The sequence below is a fragment of the Hypanus sabinus genome, chromosome X2 (assembly GCF_030144855.1).
Source record: "Hypanus sabinus isolate sHypSab1 chromosome X2, sHypSab1.hap1, whole genome shotgun sequence".
NCBI classification, from domain to species: Eukaryota; Metazoa; Chordata; class Chondrichthyes; order Myliobatiformes; family Dasyatidae; genus Hypanus; species Hypanus sabinus.
In genome coordinates, this window is record NC_082739.1 from 5,039,210 (window position 1) to 5,058,034 (window position 18,825).

General features: G+C 41.7%; 1 protein-coding gene across 5 annotated transcripts in view; it reads right to left on the reverse strand.

Annotated features, from left to right (window-relative positions):
* rnf214 (ring finger protein 214) overlaps positions 1-18,825 on the reverse strand; it is a 62,084-nt gene that overhangs the window by 23,159 nt on the left and 20,100 nt on the right. For 4 of the 5 annotated variants that reach the window (XM_059956839.1, XM_059956837.1, XM_059956838.1 and 1 more), the window contains exons 6-10: positions 13,805-13,944; positions 6,777-6,845; positions 4,296-4,392; positions 1,488-1,576; positions 591-672 (exon numbers count right to left, since the gene is read on the reverse strand). In XM_059956839.1, the coding sequence (XP_059812822.1) occupies positions 591-672; positions 1,488-1,576; positions 4,296-4,392; positions 6,777-6,845; positions 13,805-13,944 (477 nt within the window). The remainder of the gene's footprint in view (positions 1-590; positions 673-1,487; positions 1,577-4,295; positions 4,393-6,776; positions 6,846-13,804; positions 13,945-18,825) is intronic. The other variant, XM_059956840.1, reaches the window with a different exon arrangement.

Sequence of the window (18,825 nt, forward strand, 5' to 3'; positions counted from 1 at the left end):
TGGTGGCCAGACGGAGAATTTGCAAACATTTGCTTGGAATTCAGACAAATTTGCATTCTGAGGGAAGGAGAGGTGGTGGGGGGGGGGGGGGGGGGAGGAGGGAAGAGAAAAGCTGAAGTGCTAGACACTTGTTTAAAAAACAGAACTACTGGGACTGTGGAGCAAAGTCATCAGCATTTCAAAGGAGAAAGATAATCTCCTGAGAGTCAGGTAAAAGTCTGATCATTTAACTACATGTGAAGTCTACTGATCAAAAGAGTAGAGAACCACAGCTAAAATAACCAAGGTAACCGGAAAACCATTCTGAAATTCTTGCCATTCTGAAAGAGCCAAATTTAAGACATATTCCCACTCTTCCTTATTACAGTTCCATTTGAGATTCTCAATGACCACCTGCCAATATTTTATTTCTTAAAATTCCAAGAACGTCCATGTCTTCTAGCTATTCTCTACTGTCCTTGATGCAGTTTAGGATAAAGCAACACTCCCTGCACAGGCTTACTGTGTATAGAAACAGCTGCTTGGGCCAGTTGCCCACTTTGATAGACACTGGACCGCAATTCAGCATACAGCTGCCATCTCGGTCTCACCTTTACATTCTCTGTTTGAACCTGGATGTCATTCAATCTTCTCTGCCATTCACGTGCAAGGTTTGAACTTCCTGCCGCAGACCTAAGAACAAATCAAATTCTACAAACTGATGATAAACAACAAAATAGGTGATAGAAAAATGGAGGGCTATGTGTGAGAGTAGAGTTAGATTGCTTTTGGAGTACGTTAAAAGGTCAGCATAACATTGTGGGCCGAAGGGCCTGTATTGTGCTGTACTGTTTTATGTTCTATAAACTGTGTAGTTTTCCTCTCTCTGCTTCTATATGGCATGCACCAATTTAGCATAAGTGAATTGGACTGTGTAAGGGCATGGTGGGTGGCAGCAAAAGTGGTAGAAGCAGATACACTAAGGACATTTTAAAAACTCTTAAATAGGCACATGGGCGTTTGAAAGATTGAGGGCTATGTTAAGAGGGAAGGGTTAGATTGATCTTGGAGTAGATTAAAAGGTCAGTACAACATTGTGGGCTGAAGGGCTTACACTGTTCTATACTCTATGTGAAAATGTTATAAATTCTGAAGTCCATGGGAAATTAAAAACCAAGGAATGCTGGAAAAGAGCACTGTTTCTTGCTTAAAAGAGATCCAAAAATAATTTAAGTATCTTGTTCTTGCCCAGTGCCAGAAGGGGCTTTTTCTAAACTTTAACTTTGATGCTGCCTGTGCATTGAATTGAAGGACACAGAGGAAATGAAAACAATTCATCTTGGAGCTGGTCTGTCAATAAACCCCTTCAGCTTTCACGGAATACTAGTCTGATGAATGGCTTACATTTGCTCCATGTCCTACAGATTGTTCGAAGAAAGGGCTGCCCAGTTGTGCGAAGATGTAATAAATTGGTGAGGGGAAAAAATCTGAAGCTAAATGACTCTGACCTTAAGTTGCAAAGCTGTAACTTTGCCTCATTAGCTGCTTGGTCCAACACCATAACTGCAATCTCTCTCTTGGTCTCAAGGGATTGAACCTGTAATAGTTTAAACATTAACGATTTGTAAGATGGAGAACATGGATACTCATTTCTCCTTCATACTTGCCGGACAGGCACTGCTGGCAAACCTAACATTCAATGCCCACAATCAACTGTCCTCAAGGTTGCAGTGTTGAGCCACACAAGACCCTAAGAGAGCAGAATTAGACCATTTGCCCCATCCAGTCTACTCTGCCATTTGATCATGGCTGATTTATTATCCGTCTCAACCCCATCCTCCTTCCTTCTCCTCATAACATTTCACACCCTTTGACCGGTATAAAGCCATAAATTCCATCATTCAAATCACTGGCATATAATGTGAAAAGAAGAGGTCCTAACACAGGCTCCTGTGGAACACCACTAGTCACTATCATCAAACCAGAAGGTAGTTTCACAAGGGGGTTAAGTGAGGACCCAGAAAAGACACTGAGGAGTTACTCAAGTCCACAATGAAGATTATGAAAAAGTTAGTTCACGTACACAAGATACAAGAGCAGAATTAAGCCATTTGGCCCGTTGAGTCTGTTCTGCCATTTCCTCATGGCTGATCCATTTTCCCTCAGCCCCAATCTCCCGCCTTCTCCCCATATCCCTTCATGCCCTAACCAATCAAGAATCTATCAATTTCTGCCTTAAATATACCCAATGATTTGGCCTCCACACCCATCTGTGGCAAAGAATTCCAGAGATTCATCACTCTTTGGTTAAAGAAATTCATCCTCCTCATCTCCATTTTAAAAGGATGTCCCTCTATTGAGGCTGTGTCCTCTGGTCTTAGACCCCCCCACACCCCCCACCATAGGAAACATCCTCTCCACATCCATTCTATCAAGGCCTTTCAGCATTCACATGAAGCTGGGTTGCCTGCTGATAAGTGAAAGCAGATCTTGTTATGCTTTATTATGGAATGATAAAATAAGAACAAAAAGGGGTGAAAAGAACAAAAGCAGAAAAGATCTTTAGTTTAACATCTTAACCAATAGTTATAACTTCTGACAGTGAAGCACTCCCTCATTGCACCGGAATGGTGGCGAAATTGTATAGCGCGATTGCTTTACAGCGCCAGCGATCACTGATCGGGGTTCGACACCCACTGTTGTCTGTAAGGAGCTTGTATGTTCTCCCCATGACCACGTGGGTTTCCTGCGTTCTCTGGTTTCCTTTTGCATTCCAAAAGCAAACAGGTTGGTAAGTGGTGGGCATGCTATATTGGCGCAGGAAGCGTGGCGACACTTGCAGGCTGTCCACCAGCACATATTCGGACTGCGTTGGTAGTTGACACAAACGGCGCATTTCACTGTATGCTTCGATGTACATGTGGCAAATGAAGCTAATCTTTATAATTCTCATTATTCTATAATGTATCCCTCCCACCCCACTCTCTGTATCCTATCATTTGCTCCCCTCCGGGGGAAGGGAAGTGACAAATTCCATCCACCACCTCTCAGGATGTAAATGAAGTGTAGCAGGTGGGAAAGCAGGATCTAAGCAAAACAAAACAGTTGTTGGGGATACAATAAGTGTTGGCACCAGAAGTGTGGCAACACTTGCAGGCTGCCTTCAGCACATCCTTGTACCATGTTGGTCAATGACACACGTTCACTGTACATTTCGATGTACATGTGACAAATGAAACTTATCTTTCCTTCTCTTGGTCAGTCTTAATTCAGACAATATGGCAAATATAGCTTCCTTTCAGGTGATCTCCTTAAAGACATATGTTTAACCACACTTTACCCCAAAAAACAAATTACTTTAACAAATTCACACTATTTGCTTTTAGCCTTAGCCAAGGCAAACAAAGTTCAGATCACAGGAGATTTACTGATTCACAAAGATTCACTTTGTGAAGTGATCACTTCAAAAGGTTGAGTTCGGAGACAGAATACAAGATTAATGGGAAGATTCTTAACAGTGTGGAGGCAAAACGATCTTGGGCTTCACATCTGTGCAAGTTGATAGGGTATTAAAGAAGGCAGATGATGTGCTGGCCCTTATTTTGTCAGGGGATTGAGTTCAAGAGCCATGAGGTAATGTCGTGGTGCTATAAAACTCTGATTAGACCACACTTGGGAGTACTGTGTTCAGTTCTGGTCACCTTATTATAGGAAGGATATGGTAGCTTTAGAAAGGGTGCGGAGTAGATTTGCCAGGACGCGTCTGGATTAGACAGCATGTCTTAGGAGGATAGATTGAGCGAGCTAGGACTTTTCTCTTTGTAGTGAAGGAGGATAAGAGCTGACTTGATAGAAGAGTACAAGATGATGAGGCATTGATCTAAGTGGATAGCCAGAGATTTTTCCCAGGGTGAAAAAGGCTACTAAGAGGGGACATAATTTTAAGGTGATTGGAAGGAAATAGATGTGGGAATGTCTTTGGCAAGTTGTTTTAAAAAAAATGCAGGGAGCGATGGGTGCATGGAACACCCTGCCAAGGGTGGTGGTAGAGGCAGATACATTAGGGGCATTTAACTCTTAGATGGGCATATAAATGATAGAAAAATGGAGGGCTATGTGGGAGCAAATTGATCTTAGTCTGCACAACATTGTGGGCCAAAGGGCCTGTACTATGCCATAATGTTCTATACTCTACGGTCTACCATTGTGTTATACAAGGCCACAAAGTAATTGCAAGTGTAAAAGTGGTGCCCACGATTGGTAGCAATGCGCCCACAGAATACCCAAACCCCAGAACATACAACAAAGACATGAACCTCAGCTTTTAATGCACGCTCCGTCTCCTCCAAGATGTTCCTGTTGAGCTTGTTATGCTGGAGTTGCAGTTTTGCCAAATCCTCATTCAGCTTCTCCCTGCAACAGCCAGCCAGCCAAGATTAAAACTGAATTTGCAAGAAAATAGATTGCAGTTTTAATGGCCCAGAAACCAGATTCAAATAATTCTGGAAACATCCAACATTATAACAAAAATATCAGAGTGGTCAGTATTACTGGTGTCCACCATTTAAGATATTAAAAAAAGGTGAAAGAAAGAAGTAATGATGGTTGAGAGTTTGGAGCAAAACCAGAACAAAAACAGTAAGAACAAGATTGGAGTCAATCATACTGACTTGTGTCAGTAGATCAGCACAGGTATAAATCTGTCAGATCAATATCCCTGAACATGCGAGGGAAATGGAAGGATATGGACACTGTACAGACAGAACATTGTGGGCCGAAGGGCCTGTTCCTGTGGTGTACCATTTTATGTTCTAATGACTCCAGTGAGTGAGCCCTGCCCTGCTAAAACCTCCTGCATTACAGTGGGAGTACACATTCAAATTTCAGGCAGTGGCCGAAAACCTATTGTAGAACACTGTGTTGTCTTTCCTCCACCAGAATGTCTCCATGGTTCTTTCCTTGTCACCTCGGGCTCACCAGGGGTGTTTTGCCATAGACACAATGCTGCAGCATTTGAATTGGAGTATGTTGGCTGTTGTACCAATAATCAGCACCAATGTACTGACAGCAGAAAAGAAACGAGACACATGCTGGCCATAATTTGCTTATAAAATTCCTTCACCAGTGCACTGATATAGTGAATTTCCTGAAAAAAGTCCCTCCCCCCTCCTCCCTGGCAACATTTAGCTGAAATTCTAAGTTAATCACTTTGTTTTTCTTCACTGAAGACCATTTAGCCCATTCAGTTAATGCTAGCAATCAAGCCATTCTTATTAGCCCAATTCTCCCACTTATCCCCTTGTAACCCACTCTCTCTCACACTCAACTCTTATCTACCTTTCCTGTCACTCACTACGGCAGAGGTAATTAGCTCAATCCACTTCGTAATCCAAGCACATCTCCAGAAGGTTGGAGATGAAAATGGAGAACCTAGAAGGATCTGCAGTCATAGGGCGTACATGGAAACTCTACAAATTCTACACCTAGGGTCAGGATCAAACTTAGGTCAGAGGTAATGTGAGCCACAGTGGTTCCTTAAGGTTGTTATAGCCAGGGGTGGTATTGGGAACAAGTTCGCACTACCTCTTAAATGCTCCCAATGGTGTGCGTCTCAAATAGCTTCTGACAACAAATCTAGTTCCTGACCTTCACGTGTGGCTTAGCTAGTAAGCCTGGCAGAACTGTTTCTACTGACAGGAGAAGGGACAAAGTCTGGTTACTGGCACCTTAAAACTAGTCGCTTTGGCTAGATGGGGCTCATCAGCTGTGGTTGGCAGCTTATCTTGGAGAAAGAAAACTCTGATCTCAAACCTCTGCTGCCTTACGGCTATACCCACTTGTGGGAAGGCTTCAGTAGTAAACCCAAAGGAAGAATCTGGAGCTGGAGTCCCTAAAGCATTCTCCTATATTGTTACCAAATTTGACTGGCAACTCCTGTGATGCTGCTGGTACAAACTCTGCTGTTCATTTGGGTTCATCAGCTACATGGAGAAGGGTAGCCTGCTACTTGGACAACAGCTTGCTCTCCATATTATACTGCCTGGCTTGCACATCACGTGGACTACTGGGATGCAACATCCATGGTGACCCTGGATCAATGGAGGTGGCACAGTGATTAGTGTAATCACTTTACCATATCTGCTACAAGATTGGGGTTCGATTCCCGTTGCTGTCTGTAAGGAGTTTGTACATTCTCCCCACGACAGTCTGGCTTTATCCAAGTGCTCCGGTTTCCTCCCACATTCCACAGACGCACTAGGGTTAGTGAGATGCGGCATGCTAGGCAACACTTGAGGACTGCCCACAGCACAATCCTTGCTGATTTAGCCTGATGCAAATGACACATTTCACCGTATCTTTCGATGCACATGTGACAAATAAAGGTAATCGTTAAATAAAAGATCTTGCAATCTTTTATTCATAGCTGAAATTGGAACAGCTGTTCTCTACCTACTTGCTGCAATGGTCTTCTCTTGAAGCTCTCAAAATGCTTTTGAACCATACCTATACAACCTTGCAATGTGCATTCACTTGAGGTATATTTTGCACCTGTTATCACATGGGTCAAAGCCATACACTGACTGGGTCGCATAGGCAATGCAGCAAAGGCTTGTTTTGTTGCTTTTTGTGCCGCTTGTTGTTTTGTCAAGCATTATAGGCATGCTATGTTGGTACTAGAATATGTGATGACACCTGCGGGCTTCCCCCAGCACATCTTTAGGTTGTTAATACATCCTTAGATTAACTTTATGTTTTGATGTACCTGTGATAAATAAATGAATCTATATCTGACTTACTTTTTATCCGACTGACTGCTTATCAGGATGGCAACCTGTTTCCCCTTCTCTTCTTGTTCCTTCATCAGCCTAGAACACAGGGATATACTGTATCAGACTAACAGGAGAAAGATTTCAGTATCAAACTGTAATGGTTTATTGGAGAGAGCTTTTTGAAATATAAAAGCCAGTTTCCTTGAACTAACAATGCTTTCTTTGTGTCTGGTTTCTGAAAGAGTATTTTCAATTATTTATTTGGAAGAGATTTCTTTACCCACAAATGTTGCAATATGGTAAACCTTGTCTGTACACCCTTCTCAAGAACAGCACATGCAGGTTTACAAAGCTTTTTTTAAAAATACATATTTAAGCACAGGAAGCAGGGTAGGAAAGGGGGAAAAATGAGGCAGTCTGATGATCCAGGCCTGTACCAAAAAACCAAGCATGATTTGCGGAGGGCTATTTCAAGGGCGAAAAGACAATTTCAAAGAAGATTGGAGGTGGCATCAGATGCACGGCAACTCTGGCAGGGTTTGCAAGACATTACTTCTGACAGAGCGAAACCCAACCATGAATAGCAGCGATGCTGCACTACTAGTTGAACTCTATGCCCACTTTGAAAGGGAGAATATAACTACAGCAGTGACGATCCCTGCTGAATCTGATGATCCTGATCTCTGTCTCAGAGGCCGATGTTAGGCTGTCTTTAAGAGAGTGAACCCTCGCAAGGCAGAAGGTCCCAATGGAGTCCTGGGTAAGGCTCTGAAACCCTGTGTCAACCAACTAGCAGGAATATTCAAGGACATTTTCAACCTCTCGCTGCGATGGACAGAAGTTCCCACTTGCTTCAAAAAGGCAACAATTATACCAGTGCCTAAGAAGAATAATGTGGGCTGCCTTAATGAATATCGCCTGGTAGCACTCACATCTAAAGTGATGAAATGCTTTGAGAGGTTGGTTATGACTAGAATGAACTCCTGCCTCAGCAAGGACTTGAACCCATTGCAATTTCCCTATCGCCACAATAGGTCAATGGCAGACACAATCTCAGTGGCTCTTCACAAGGCTTTAGACCACCTAGACAACACAAACACCTACGTCAGGATGCTGTTCATCGACTATAGCTCAGCATTTAATACCATCATTCCCACAATCCTGATTGAGAAGTTGCAGAACCTGAGCCTCTGTACCTCCCTCTGCAATTGGGTCCTCGACTTCCTAACCAGAAGACCACAATCTGTGCGGATGGGTGATAACATATCCTCCTCCCTGATGATCAACATTGGTGCACCTCAGGGATGTGTGCTTAGCCCACTGCTCTACTCTCTATATACACATGATTATGTGGCTAGGCATAGCTCAGATACCATCTATTTGCTGACGATACAACCATTGTTGGTAGAATCTCAGGTGGTGACGAGCGGGTGTACAGGAGTGAGATATGCCAACTAGTGGAGTGGTGCCGCAGCAACAACCTGGCACTCAATGTCAGTAAAACAAAAGAGCTGATTGTAGACTTCAGGAAGGGCAAGATGAAGGGACACATACCGATCCTCATAGTGGGATCAGAAGTGGAGAGAGTGAGCAGTTTCAAGTTCCTCAGTGTCAAGATCTGAGGATCTAACCTGGTCCCAACATATTAATGCAGTTGTTAAGAAGGCAAGACAGCAGCTATACTTCATTAGGAATATGAAGATATTTGGCATGTCAACAAATACACTCAAAAACCTCTATAATGTACCATGTAGAGCATTCTGACAGGCTGCATCACTGTCTGGTATGGGGAGGGGTGGCACTACTGCACAGGACTGAAAGAAGCTGCAGAGGTTTGTAAATCTATTAAGGTCCATCTTGGGAATTAGCCTACAAAGTACCCATGACGTCTTAAGGGAGCGGTGTCTCAGAAAGAGACGGTGTCCATTATTAAGGACCTCCAGCACCCAGGGCATGCCCTTTTCTCACTGTTACCATCAGGTTGGAGATACAGAAGCCTAAAGGCACACACTCAGTAATTCAGGAACAGCTTCTTCCCCTCTGCCATCCGATTCCTAAATGGACATTGAATCCTTGGACACTACCTCACTTTTTTTTAAATATACAGTATTTCTGGGGGGGGGGGGTTATATACACGATTTTTAAATCTATTCAATATAAGTATACTGTTATTGATTTACTTATTTATTTATTATTATTTTTATTCTTTTCTTCTATATTATGTATTGCATTGAACTGTTGCTGCTAAATTAACAAATTTCATGTCACATGCTGGTGATAATAAACCTGATTCTGATTCTGATTAAATTGCTTGGTTTTGAAACAGATTGTGGTGGGTCCTTAGCTCAGGAAAGTTCCCTAGCTGTTCCCAAAATAAAAAATAAATTGCAAATATGATACAAAATCTCAGAAAGCAATGCAGCATCTGTAGCATGAATCCGATGAAGTGTCACAGACTCAACAAGTTGTCCGATTTTTTTCTCCTCAGATGCTGTCTGATTTGCTAAGACTTTACAGAATTCTCTACTTTTGTGTCATTTCCAGCATCACCAATTGTTTTCTCAATTTTTCAAAAATAATGAAGATTCCTTGTTAGTTATACAAATCTGAATAATATATAATCAGGTTGGTTGTCCTAATACTGGACCTCATCTTGAGTAAATGAACTACAATATTATGGATTCTAACAAGGAAGAGGAGGCAGCCAAAGAGGCCAATGCAATGCTGTTCAATAATTTCTTTCAAATTTCAACTTCAGTGTCTACTCAGTAAATATCATACCCAAGAAAAAATTGCTGCATATACATAGAACTTATTAGAGAAATCTCTTCCACTAAAGCAGTATTCTTTAATAATAGCAAAAAAACTTAACTCAAAAGATAAATTGTTTTATTGTCACAAGTACCAATGTAGAGTGAAAAATCTGCACACAGATCATTTTATCACAATAGTGTATTACAGTCATAGAAGGGAAAACAATACAAGGATAAAGTGTTACAATTACAGAGAAAGTACAGTGCAGACAATAAGGTGCAAGGCCAGAATGAGATAGAACAGGAAGTCATCAAGATTCCATACTCTGGGACATCCAACGGCCATATAACAACAGAACAGAAGCTGTCCTTTGAGCTTGGTGGTATGTGCTTTCAAACTTTTGGAGCTTCTAACCAATGGGAAGGGGAGAAAAGAGAATGACTGGGGTGGATGGGGTCTTTATGTTGACTGCTTTACCAAAGCAGCAAGAAGTGTGGATTGAATTCATGGTGGGGAGGCTGGTTTCTGTGATGTGTTGAGCTGTGTCCACAACTCTCTACAGTTCCCTAAAATGGAGCTAAGTTCATTTTCTGAAGTTTACAAGACAATTTTAGAAGAAAGAGCCAGTTATGGATCTTTGGTTCTGATACAAAAGTAGTTCCAATCAACAGCATTATAATTAATAGAAATGTTTTGATTACTTAATTGAAATAGTTCAATTCAATGGTGGTGAGTATACAAGGAAAGAAATCATGGTGCAGCTATAAAATTTGAGGCTAAATTTGGAGGATTCTGTGTAGTTCTAATCACTGCATTGCAAGAAAAAAGTAAAGGCTTTGGCGAGGGTTCACCAAAAAAGGTTCACCAGGATGTTGCCTGGATTGTAGTGTATCAGCTCCAAGGAATGGTTGGACAAACTTGGCTTGTTTTCTCTGGAGTGTCAGGGGCTGAGGGGGCGACTTGATAGAAGTACACATATGAAATAAACAGCATCATAAATATAGTAGATAGAGTCTTTTTCCAAGGGTGGAAATGTCAAATATTAGAGGACATAACTTTAGATGCAAGAGGGAAAGTTTAAAGGGATATACCCAACAACTTTTTTTTTCCCCCACAGACAGTGAAGGTTGCCTGGAATGTGCTGCCAGGGCAAGTGTTGGGGGCAAATATAATAGAGACATTTAAGAGGTAATTTGACAGGCATATGAACAAGCAGGGAATGGAGAAATCTGGACCATGTGCAGACAAACAGAATAAAGCCAAATTGACAATATAGCTGTCAAAGACATTGTGGACTGAAGAGCCTATTCCTGTGATGTGCCACAGTATATAAATGAAAGGCAAGAGTTATAACTTGCTCAGTGCAAGGATTAACAAGAGAGGATATGCATTCCACAAGAACAGTTCACAGCCTCCCCTAGTTATACTTCCACCTTCACCACTTACAGGGTTCAAAGTTAACGGGGAAAAATAATTTGATTATTTTATCTCTTCCATTTTGAATGCACCTTGTAATTTGGCAGAGTTTCTCACATGCTCACAAAATGTCAAACAATACCTTTTTACACCAAATATGGATGCCCTCAAGTTACCATCAGGTAGGAGATACAGAAGCCTGAAGGCACACACTCAGTGGTTCAGGAACAGCTTCTTCCCCTCTGCCATCTGATTCCTAAATAGACATTGAACCTTTGGACACTACCTCACTTTTTAAAAATATACAGTATAATCTATTCAATATATGTAATTGATTTACTTGTTTATTTATTATGTTTTATTTTGTTTATTTTTTTGCATTCTCTCTCTGCTAGATTATGTATTGCATTGAACTGCTGCTGCTAAGTCAACAAATTTCATGTCACATGCCAGTGATAATAAACCTGATTCTTATTAGAAAAGAATGCTGACCATTTGCTCTTGGCAATAATGGACATCATTGTCATGTTACAGCAGGAGAGATACTTAAATTTCCTTTTACAAATGCAGGCAATGACTGGAAATGAACCTCAAGGTAGTGTTACATACCCCGTAACTGGGTGTCAGACCAATAGAGAAAGAAGAATCCATTGGAGTCTGGTGGTACCAAAACTAAAGATGTTTATTAGTAAACTACACAATACAGTATCAAAAATGCAAATATACATATAAAACAAGTTAGCAATAATAAACCTAAAAGTGTAGAAACAATAATAAACAAGCTCTATCAATGTCTAGGGGTAAATGAATTGTCATAGGAAAGTATAAAGTTCAGTTCATGCGTGCTGAGGTAGTTATGGTTGGAGGGAGAGGGAGAGGGAGAGGGAGAGGGAGAGGGAGAGGGAGAGGGAGAGGGAGAGGGAGAGGGAGAGGGAGAGGGAGAGGGAGAGGGAGAGGGAGAGGGAGAGGGAGAGGGAGAGGGAGAGGGAGAGGGAGAGGGAGAGGGAGAGGGAGAGATTAGGCAGCTGCAGCGGGCAAACCTTCTGTGGCTTTCTTAATCCGTCTTGTCGTTGTGGTGGTCATTCAACTATGACCCCTCTGTTCTTCAGCTAGACTGTTCTTCTGTGGTGGACTCATCACTCTGGCATGAATGGACACACACACACAAGTCCCCACCGACCCTGTCGTAACACTATGAGCTTTATTGACCGATCTCCTGATTCGGTCTCCGAAGCCCCCACCTTCCTGTGGGTCCACAACACAGTGCCCACTGGTGTGTCTGAAGGGTGTCTCCCCAGACCTGTCTTTTATCCCTACTAACGGGGTCTCATCCATCCATCAACTCTAAATGACTGTGTCCATCAAATCAGGCCACTCCTGCTGTCTCCTGAGGAATGTTAACAAGCAAAGTCCTTGTAGTGAAAGGTAAATAATCCAGGAAGAGTCAAAATACAGTAAATCAAGTCTCTCTCTCCCTCTTATCTGTAGCAGATGTTCCTGCCTCTGTTCGTTCTCTCTCTCTCTCTCTCTCTCTCTCTCTCTCAACAGCAATAGTTCATAGTTCTCAGGAGGGGGGGTTGGGGAATGGTTAACTCTGCACCCCATTTCCATCAGGTCTGTCCATCACTCATAACAGTAGTGTGCATTGACATGTACATACTTCAATAATAAATATATTTTGATTTTGGAAGTTTCAGAGAGACATTCCTACATAAAGGAGATCTGCATATCTGTCAAGCAGGAAAGGGAATGCATAAATTCCAAAACAAATGCTTTTTTAAAGTATATACTTCTTTTGCCAATGAAGTTAGCAATTTTGGTCCACCCCAAGTCAGAATATATAGAATTAATATCCAGGTGTAATAGCGAAGGCAAAAGCCATGGATGTACTCAAGATACAATTAATTGCTATAATTAAGAAGGGGATATCAGTTTCTTTCTGGATAAGCAGACAGAAGTAGTAGATATCCTTTGTTCCTTTCAGTGACAATTTTGCATTTTCTTCATGGAGATCATTTCCCCTGACTTGAGTATAAAACAATAATACTGAAAATGTACTTGTACTGTAGCTTAGATGCGGTCAGACAGACAGCTGAGACAACCTTTGAAGCATGGCTTTAAAGACAAACTCCAGGGAGAGAACAGCATCAAGAGTTCTTCTGAATGCCAGTGAAGTCTTGCAGCTTAAAATTCATTACCACTAACAGATGCCAGCTGACAAAAAGCACTCAAGCTAATTTTGCTGAAGCCACGATACATTTCCAAAATATATATCCCAACATTTTCCTATTAATGTATCTGACAGTTTCATAAATTAGTTCAATATCCTAGTTTCAAATGCTTTATTTCAGCTTCTTACTCATTAGACAATAGAAAAAAAAATACTTACATTTGGCTGCAAGTAGATTCAAATGTGAACATATAATGATCCAACTCATGGTTGTCCAATAGTAATATTTCCACATGCCTTTTGTTTCTGTGTAGAATTGTTCTTTTAAAAAAAAACTACTTAGATCTTTAAGATTACTCATACTCAGCAGATGGATGGGAAAGGCACCATTTATCATGAACCCAAACTTGCCTTCATCGAAGAACAGAAATTGAAGCAGAGATCATTCAGTCCCTCACTGTCTGCAATCACTGTGCAAACACAATCCAGAATTTCCTATTCTCCTAAGCTCTGAAAATAATTACTTATTTACAAAGTACTTATCCAGTGTGCCTTGAATCTCCCCTGGATGTACTGGCTAGGATCTGACCCTGGGTAAACACACTTTTTTCATTTAACTTATGACCTTTTTTGCTAATCACCTTCATTCTTAATGCAGTTTATGAATGTATTAAGAATTTACTATTTCAATCATGGAAATAAAAGGCTTACATACCGCTTCCCGTTCTCATAAAGCCTCTCAACTTCATTCTTTAGCTCTTGTTCTTTTTGAGTAAATTCTTTCTTCTCCTTTTCAGATTTCCTCTTCAACTCCTCCAGTTTGACCTTCATCTCCTTGATCTGCTTAACATTATCCTGTAATATTGTGAGAGTATAAAACGTTATACACATTGCAGTACCCGCAAAGAAGAATATACTCAGTGGTCACTTTATTGGGTGCCTCTGGAACCTAATAAAATGGCCACTGAGTGTATGTTCGTGGTCTTCTGCTGCTGTAGCCCAACCACTTCAAGGTCTAATGTCAAGATTTAATGTGTTATGCATTCAGATGTGCTCTTCCCCATACCACTGTTGTAACGCATGGTGACTCTAGTTACTGTCACTTCCCTGTTACCTTGAACCAGTCTGGCCATTCTGCTCTGACCTCTCTCGTTAACAAGGCGTTTCCATCCATGGAACTGCTGCCCACTGGATGTTTTTGCTTCCCACACCATTCTCTGTAATCTCTAGAGACTGTTGTGTGTGAAAATCCCAGGAGATCAGCAGTTGCTGAGATACTCAAACAACCCCATATGGCACCAACGATCATTTCACAGTCAAAGTCACTTAGATCACATTTCTTCCCCATTCTGATGTTTGGTCTGAATAACAACTGAACCTCTTGATCATGTCTGTGTGCTGTTATGCACTGAGTTGCTGCCACACAATTGGTTGATTAGATACTTGCATTAATACAGGTGAACAGGTGTGCCTAATAAAGTGGCTACTCAATAGATTTTACTTGTCTTCCGAAAAGCAGCTTGATTTTTGGTGATTTCATGTAGTGGAGCATTTTAAGTTAAATTGAAAATGCTGAATGTATTATTAATGATCAACTTTGAAATGAGTTACAGAGCTTGAGAGTATGAGTCCAATTAACAAAAATGACAGTGCAGCCTTGAGGATTTCATGTCTAATAGTAAATGTTAATTTACCCCACTTGGAGTACTGTGCTCAATTCTGGTCACCTCACTACAGGAAGGATGTGGAAACCATAGAAAGGGTACAGAGGAGATTTACAAGAATGTTGCCTGGATTGGGGAGCATGCCTTATGAAAACAGGTTGAATGAACTCGGCCTTTTCTCCTTCGAGTGACGGAGGATGAGTGGTGACCTGATAGAGGTGTATAAGATGATGAGAGGCACTGATCGTGTGGATAATCAGAGGCTTTTTCCTCAGGTTTGAAATGGCTAGCACAAGAGGGCATAGTTTTAAGGTGCTTGGAAGTAGGCACAGAGGAGATATCAGGGGCAAGTTTTTTTTTTAAAGAGAGTGGTGAGTGCGCGGAATGGGCTGCCAGCGGAGGTGGTGGAGGTGGAAATGATAGGGTCTTTTAAGAGACTCCTGGATAGGTACATGGAGCTTAGAAAAATAGAAGGCTATGGGTAAGCCTAGGTATGAACACGTTCGGCACAGCTTTATGGACCGAAGGGCCTGTAATGTGCTGTAGGTTTTCTATGTTTCCATGTTTAATTCAGCACTACAAAGTTAAGCTCAGGCACTGAACTAACTTTATCTGGAATATTCTTTGCCCTATTAAACGAAAGATGTGGAAGCTCTGGAGAAGGTGCTGAACAGGTTTACTAGGATGCTCTCTGGATTCGAGGGCATGTGTTATAAGGAGAGGGTGGGGAAACTTAGGTTGCTTTCTCTGGAGTGGCAGAGGCTGAGTTGAGACCTGAAAGAAGTCTACATGATTATGAGGGGTATAGAAAGAGTAGACAACTAGTATTTGTTTTACTTCCAGGGGTTCAAATGTCTCATACTAAGGGGTAGGTACTTAAGGCAAGAGAGAGCAAATTTGAGTTAATTGTAGAGGGCAAGTTTTTTTTTTAAAAACACAAAGAGCATGGTGGATGCATGGAAGGCATTGTCAGGGTGGTAGTGGAGGCAACTATATAATAGATACAGTGGTATACAAAAGTTTGGGCACCCCGGTCAAAATTTCTGTTACTGTGAATAGCTAAGCGAGTAAAAGATTACCTGATTTCCAAAAGGCATGAAGTTAAAGACGACACATTTCTTGAATACTTTAAGCAAGATTACTTTTTTTATTTCCATCTTTTACAGTTTCAAATTAACATAAAAGGAAAAGGGCCCAAAGCAAAAGTTTGGGTACCCTGCATAGTCAGTACTTAGTAACACCCCCTTTGGCAAGTATCACAGCTTGTAAACGCTTTCTGCAGTCAGCTAAGAGTCTTTCAATTCTTGTTTGGGGGATTTTCCCCCCATTCTTACTGGCAAAAGGCTGTGAGATTCTTGGGCCGTCTTGCATGCACTGCTCTTTTGAGGTTTATCCACAGATTTTCACTAGACACTAGAATACTACAGTACAGGCCCTTCAGCCCTCGAAGTTGTGCCGACCCATATATTCCTTAAAAAAAAAGTACCAAACCCACACTACCCCGTAACCCTATTTTTCTTTCATCCATGTGCCTGTCCATGAGGCTCTTAAATACCCCTAATGTTTTAGCCACCACCACCATCTCTGGCAAGTCATTCCAGGCACCCACAACCCTCTGTGTAAAAAAAACTTACCCCTGATGTCTCCCCTAAACTTCCCTCCTTTAACTTTGTACATATGCCCTCTGGCATTTGCTATTCATGGCCTGGGAAACAGGTACTAGGATCCACCCTATCTATGCCTCTGATAATCTTGTAGACCTCTGTCAAGTCCTCTCTCATCCTTCTACGCTCCAAACAGAAAAGTCCCAGCTCTGCTAATCTTGCCTCATAAGACTTGCTTTCCAATCCAGGCAACAGCCTGGTAAATCTCCTCTGCATCCTCTCCATAGCTTCCTTATCCTTCCTATAATGAGGTGACCAGAACTGAACACAATACTCTAAGTGCGGTCTCACCAGAGATTTGTAAAGTTGCAACATGACCTCTCTACTCTTGAACTCAATCCCCCTATTAACAAAGCCTTGCATCCCATATGCCTTCTTAACTATCCTATCAACCTGTGCAGCGACCTTGAGGGATGTATGGATTTGAACCCCAAGGTCCCTCTGTTCATCCACACTCTTAAGTAACTGACCAATAACCCTGTACTCAGTCTTCTGGTTTGTTCTTCCAAAATGCATCACCTCACACTTATCCAGATTGAACTCCATCTGCCACTTTTCTGCCCAACTCTGCATCCTGTCTATATCCTCTTGTAACCTTCAACAACCTACAGCTCCATCCACAACTCCTCCAATCTTCGTGTCATCCGCAAACTTACTCACCCATCCTTCCGCCTCTTCATCCAGGTCATGTATAAAACTCACAAAGAGCAGGGGTCCCAGGACAGATCCTTGCAGCACTCCACTAGTCACCGACCTCTAGGCAGAATACTTTCCTTCCACTACTACCCTGCTTTCTTCCTGTAAGCCAATTTTTTATCCAAACAGCCAAGGTTCCACTGATCCCATGCCACATGACTTTCTGGATGAGTGTCTCATGGGGGACCTTGACAAATGCAATGATGATGTTTAGGTCAGGGGACTGTGAGGGCCATGCGCCTCTTGAGGTAGTCCATTGTGGATTTTGAGGTGTGTTTAGGATCATTATCCTGTTGTAGAAGCCATCCTCTTTTCATCTTCAGCTTTGTTACAGACGGTGTGATGTTTGCTTTCAGAATTTGCTGGTACAGGTCTCCCCCGTTATCTAAAGGTTCCTATGAAACCGTTTGTAAGCCGAAATGTCGGAAAGCAAAGAAGCGATTACCATTAATTTATATGGGAAAATTTTTGAGCGTTCCCAGACCCAAAAAATAACCTACCAAATCAAACCAAATAACACATAAAACCTAAACTAACACAAACATATAGCAAAAGCAGGCATGATATGATAAATATACAGCCTATATAAAGAAGAAATATTGTACGTCCAGTGTAGTTTCACTTATCAAAATCAGGAAAACAGCAAGCTAAAATCAGTTTGGAGAGGAAAAAAAACGGCACGTACACGCACATGTACGTTCATACCTATGCACGTACACAAATATGCACGTGCAAGCATGCGCACACAACTGCCCGCACAAGGCTTCACGGTCATGGTAGTCTTTCTCGGGGTAACACATGTATAAAGTGGGCGTCTTTTTTTCATAAAAGCGAAAATCGTCTTTGGTTAGTGAAAACAGGTACTAATGTAGGTCTTTCGTAACAGCGAGCTGTCATAAAGTGAACGTTTGAAAAACAGGGGCCATTTGTATTTAATTGAATTAATTCTTCCCTCTACCAGTGAAATGTTCCCAGTGCCACTGGCTGCAACACAAACCCAATGCATGATCAACCCACCCCCGTGCTTAACAGTTGGAGAGGTGTACCTTCATGAAATTCTGCACCCTTTTCTCTCCAAATATACCTTTATTCATTGCAGCCAAAATGTTCTATTTTAACTTCAGTCCACAGGACTTGTTTCCAAAATGCATCAGGCTTGTTTAGATGTACCTTTACAAACTGCTGACGCTGAATTTAATGGTGAAGACACAGGAAAGGTTTTCTTCTGATGACTCTTCCATAAGGTCATATTTGTGCAGGTGTTGCTGGACAGCAGAACAGTGCACCACCACTCCAGAGTCTGCTAAATCTCCCTGAAGGTCTTTTACAGTCAAACGGGGGTTTTGATTTGCCTTTCTAGCAATCCTACGAGCAGTTCTCTTGGAAAGTTTTGTCTTCCAGACCTCAACTTGACCTCCACCGTTCCTGTTAACTGCCATTTCTTAATTGCATTACGAACTGAGGAAAAGGCTACCTGAAAACGCTTTGCTATCTTCTTATGGTCTTCTCCTGCTTTGTGGGCATCATTTATTTTAATTTTCAGAGTGCTAGGCAGCTGCTTAGAGGAGCCCATGGTTGCTGATTGTTGGGACAAGGTTTGAGGAATCAGGGTATTTATAAAGCTTTGAAATCTGCATCACCTGGCATTTCCTAACAATGACTGTGAACAAGCCATAGCCCTAACAAGCAAATTAAGGTCTGAGACCTTGGTA